At 47.2% G+C, this 5000-nt stretch overlaps 1 protein-coding gene across 1 annotated transcript in view; it reads right to left on the minus strand.

Moving 5' to 3' along the window:
• LOC125024556 (isthmin-2-like) overlaps positions 1-5000 on the minus strand; it is a 55802-nt gene that overhangs the window by 10955 nt on the left and 39847 nt on the right. The window contains exons 2-4 of the mRNA XM_047612360.1: positions 2182-2406; positions 1001-1538; positions 700-776 (exon numbers count right to left, since the gene is read on the minus strand). Coding sequence (XP_047468316.1) covers positions 700-776; positions 1001-1538; positions 2182-2406 — 840 coding nt within the window. The remainder of the gene's footprint in view (positions 1-699; positions 777-1000; positions 1539-2181; positions 2407-5000) is intronic.

A 5000-nucleotide genomic window follows, 5' to 3' on the forward strand; every position in this document is an offset into this window, starting at 1 on the left:
GAATATTCTTAGGCCATTGACTTTTTTTTTTCTTTTCTAATAGTCATGTAACTTTTATAGAAGGCCCATTCCCAATCTCGCTTTACTGTAGCCACCGCTTGTAAGTTCGAAGTGGATCGCTTTTCTGACTGTTTATGAAAAAAAAAAGCCTTTATGTTAGGCATCTTATAATATCTTGCTCTCATTCCTTTCAGTAAAGGTATCAGCTTCGAAAACGTAACTTCTCCAGTCGGTAATTTTAAGAGGAAATAGACAACTCCAATGCGTTTTGTAGATATAACAAAGCTAGTTAAACCTGCAAACAAGAAACTGAGACTACTCTTTATTCTTAGCTCGTGAATACCCGCCTACTGCGACTACTTCTGCACTTGTACTTCTAAAGGCTACATCTCCCTTTCAAAATCTGCTTTTCCCTAATCCAACAGTTTTCTTTTTTTCCATCGAGAGTGTCTACCGGCATGTAAGGGAAAGTAAAAGACCTTTATGAATGTTCTAACTACCTTATCCTAAAGTATCTTGAACTAGGTACGAGCAGTATCACCTGTATACATACAGACACATATGTACTCTCTCTCTCTCTCTTTCTCTTTCTCTTTCTCTCTCTCTCTCTCTCTCTCTCTCTCTCTCTCTCTCTCTCTCTCTCTCTCTCTCTCTCTCTCTCTCTCTCTCTTCAGGGCACACGAGTAAGCGGTAACTTACCGATGAAGATGGGCGGCTTATTGTGGGCGAGGGAGAGTGGGCGGCGTTCCTGAGTTTTTCCTCGTGGGTGAACAGCTCTGAAACGGAAGATCCTGACTCATACTCATGTGAGTTAGGGGGGGAGGGGCGATGTATACTGTACTGTGTGTCTGTGTATACGTTTATGTGGGTGTACATGCACATAGTCATACATGCATATGATATGTAAACAAAGTTGCCTGAAGTTTGACAAGGGCTTAACGTTGAAGTAAAACCCTGAAGCAGGTAAGGGAAGCACCTCCCGACGCGGCGCCCGACGCACCTGTGATCCTGTTGGCGTCCTCGCCGGGCCACCGAGGCGGGACGACGTGACCTCCCTCCGACCCTTCCTCGCCGGGGTTCTCAGCGGGTTCAACCTCGTCTTCCTGCGGCTCAGCGTCCACGACCTGGATGCTGACTCGGATGCTCGGGTTGTACCGCAGTCTGGCCAGAGTGCGGCTGTCGATCACCTCCAGAGGAAGAAGGAGGGACGGCACCTGCGGAAGGCCTTCCGCGCGGACGTTTTGCTTCGGCTGCTCCTGCCGGGTGCTCTGCCTTCCAGGACCCCTCTCCCTCTCCCCCCTGACGGCTTGCAAGAGCCCGCCAACCCCCTGCCCCTTGACGCCGTCGGACCTCAGCGGCGCGAGCGACGGCGGCGGGGCGGAGCGGGACCTCGGGCGAGAGCGGGTCTTTTCGTCGCCATGCCTCTTCCTCTTCCTTTTTTTCTTCCTTTTCTTCCTCCGCTTCCTCTTCTGCTTCTTCTTCTTCCGTTTCCTTCGACGTTTCTCACTTCCTTTGAGGTGCATGGGGTCCCCTTGAGTCTGGGAGACGAAGGAAGGGAGAGAGTGCGTGAGGGTCTTGACAGGACGTTGTGAAAACAGATTCCAGAAGCATAGCTCCTCATGAGCATCGCTTTCATGTATAATCACCCATTCCTGGGAGAGAAGATACGCGCCAATCGAAAGATATACTTGCACAACTACGGGAGAAAAAGGAAAAATAGAGAAAGAAAATAATATAAATAGAGAGAAAGAGAGAGAGATATGCAAAAATAAAAAACAAATATATATATATACATATATATCTGTGTGTGTGTGTATGTGTATGTGTATGTGTATGTGTATGTGTATGTGTGTGTGTGTGTGTGTGTGCGTGTGCGTGTGCGTGTGCGTGTGCGTGTGCGTGTGCGTGTGCGTGTGCGTGTGCGTGTGCGAGAGGGAGGGGGGAAGGGAGGGAGAGAGAGAGAGAGAGAGAGAGAGAGAGAGAGAGAGAGAGAGAGAGAGAGAGAGAGAGAGAGAGAGAGAGAGAGAGAGAGAGAGATGTATTCAACAACGAAGCGCGAAAGAACAAAAAAAAAAAAAAAAAAAAAAAAAAAAAAAAAAAAAAAAAAAAAAAAAAGGCAGCAAAAAAAAAAAAAAAAAAAAAAAACAGAAAGAAAAAATAGAAAACAACTTCCTAGCTGACCTTTCTGACGGCTCTCGTTGATCTTAGAGCCACCTTGCACCACCTGAAAGCAGCTGGGGTGGCACAGCTGGTTCCCTCTGCAGGTGACTCGATAGACGTAGGGCCACCTGGCGTTCCCGCTGCTGACGTCACACCTTCCTCCAGAGACCGACGTTTGAGGAAAGAGTTCGACGTTCTTAAGTTTAGCGAGAGCTGGCGAGCTTCGAGTCCCACTTCAGGCCAAAGCTGAAGGGGGAGGAGGGAGCGAGAGAACTTAACCTCGAGGTACTGGAAACTTTGGTGAACTTAGAGAAGGTTATTTAGAAACTTGGAGGATCTGGCGACTTTTGAGGAATCTGAGAATTTAGGGAAACTTACTTAGAAGCTTGGAGACTTTTGATGAATTTAAGGAAAGTTACTTAGAAACTTGGAGAATTCTATGAACTTAAAAAAAAGGTTACTTAGAAACCTGTACACTTTGATGACCTTAGAGAAGGTTACTTAGAAACTAGGAAACTTTGGTGAACTTAAGAGAGAACGTTATATAGGAAACTGGAGACTTTGATGGACTTAGAGAAGGTCATTCAGGAACTTGGGAACCTTGATGAACTTAGGGGAACTTGAGGTGAGTTGGACTGTAGTGTATGAGTGGATGAAGGGCATTACTACTAGAGATTTTCCTTGGAAATAATATAAGTAGATATACACGCACACACACACACGCGCGCGCACATAGACAAATGTATATACAAAAAAATACACATACGTATGTACATACACAAACACACACACACATACACATACACGCTCACTCACACACACGCTAAATAAGTACACAAAAACACACAAACACACACGTTGCAGATAGATAGATAAATAGATAGACACACATTACAGGAATATCAAACAAGTAAACAACCGACAACCCACATAATAAGCAAAGACTCCAAGGTAAACAAATAGGATTTCCTTAATGCATTGCGTGTGTGATCCCATCTCACCCCCTTCCTCCTTCTCTCCTCTCTCCCTCCCTTTATCATCTCCATCTCTCTCTGCTCTACCGTCTTTCTCTCCATCTCTCCCTGCCTTACCCTCTTTCTCTCTATCTCTCTTCCCTTACCGTCTCCCTCTCCCTCCTTTTTCCATTTCCCTTTCCTCTTCCTTTCCATCCACGTAACATCTTTATTCCCTCTCCCTCCCCTTACCCTCTCCTTTTCTTTTTCCCCTCCCTTTACTATCTTCCTCCCCTTCATCCCGTCCATTCTCTCTCCCTCCCCTTTCCTCTCCTTATCCTTACTATCTCCCTCCTCTCTCCCTCTCCTTTTCCTTTCCACCCCTTTACCATCTCCCTCCCCTCTCCCCTATCTCTCCCTCCCCTTCCCTCTACCTATCTTTACCATCTCCCTACCCTCTCCTTCTCCTTTTCCTTCTCCTTTTCCTTTTCCTTCCCTTTACGATCTCCCTTCTCTCTCCCTTCCCTTCCCTCTTCCTTCCGTAACCCTCTTTCTCTCCATCTCTCTTCTGGAGTTGTCAAAGGCATGGGCTAGAGAAAAAAATGACAAACGAGAAGATTTGGGAGAGAAAGTGGGAGGGAAGGAGGAAAAGAAGGGGGCAGTAAGGAGGGAAGAAGAGAAGGAGGGAATGGTAATGAGGGAGACGGTAGAGAGTGAAAGAGAGAAGGAGCGAAGGAGGGAGACAATAAGGAGGAAAGGAGAGAAGGGGGGAAGGAGAAGCAAGGACGAAGAGGGCAGAGAAAGGGAGGGAAGGGAAAGGAAAAGGAAGGGAAGGGAGGGAAAATAGAGGAAGAAGGGAGGCAGTAGAGAGGGTGAGGCGAGGGAGAGGGAGATGGCAAGGGAAAGAAGAGGAAGAGAGAGAAGAAGCATGGTATCTCAAACACAGACGACCTCAATATTAATCCCAACATAGAGCATACAGAATGTGTGTGTGTGTGTGTGTGTGTGTGTGTGTGTGTATGTGTGTGTGTGTGTGTGTGTGTGCGTGTGTGTGTGTGTGTGTGTGTGTGTGTGTGTGTGTGTGTGTGTGTGTGTGTGTGTGTGTGTGTGTGTGTGTGTGTGCGCGCGCGTGTGTGTGTGTGTGTGTGTGTGTGTGTGCGTGTGCGTGTGCGTGTGCGTGCGTGCGTGCATGTACGGGATATACTAAAACCTGCTTTCTATCACCAGTACAGATAAACAAGACATCAGGAGAGTCATCTTTCACATACACCGAGATATTTTCGTTTTGGGGGAGCTAATGGAGGAGGAAGGGAGAAAAAAGGGAGGAAGGGAGGAAAAACGTAGGAGGGAGAAAATAGGGAGGAGGAAAGGAGAAAAAGGGAGGAGGAAGGCAGAGGAAGAGAGAATCTAGGGAGGAGGAAGGGAGAAGAGACGGGGATGGAAGGGAGGAGGGAGAAGGATGGGAGAAGAAGGGAGGAAGGAGAAGGGAGGGAGAAAAAGGGAAAAAAGGAGGATGGATGGAGATAAAGATATATAAAGAGAGAAGGAAGGGAGATGAAGGGAGAAAAAAGTGGAGGAAACGAGAGATATGGGAGAAAAGGGAGATGAAGGGAGAAGGAAAGGAGAACAAGGGAGATGGAAGGAAGAGGAAGAGAAGGGAATAGAAGGCAGATGAATGGGATATGAGGAAAGGGAGGAAGGGGAGGAGAGGAAGAAAAGGGAAGAGGAGGAGAGGAAAGGGGAAGCGACGGGAAGAGGAAGAAAGGAAGCAGAAAGGGAAAGAAGGAATGTAAGGTATGGGGAGGAATGGAGAAAAGGAGAGGAAGTGAAGGAGAAGGAAACGAAGAGAAGGAATGGATAGGGAGGAAAGGAAAGAGGAAGGGGAGA

Source organism: Penaeus chinensis, chromosome 43, assembly GCF_019202785.1.
Source record: "Penaeus chinensis breed Huanghai No. 1 chromosome 43, ASM1920278v2, whole genome shotgun sequence".
In the NCBI taxonomy this organism is placed as follows: Eukaryota; Metazoa; Arthropoda; class Malacostraca; order Decapoda; family Penaeidae; genus Penaeus; species Penaeus chinensis.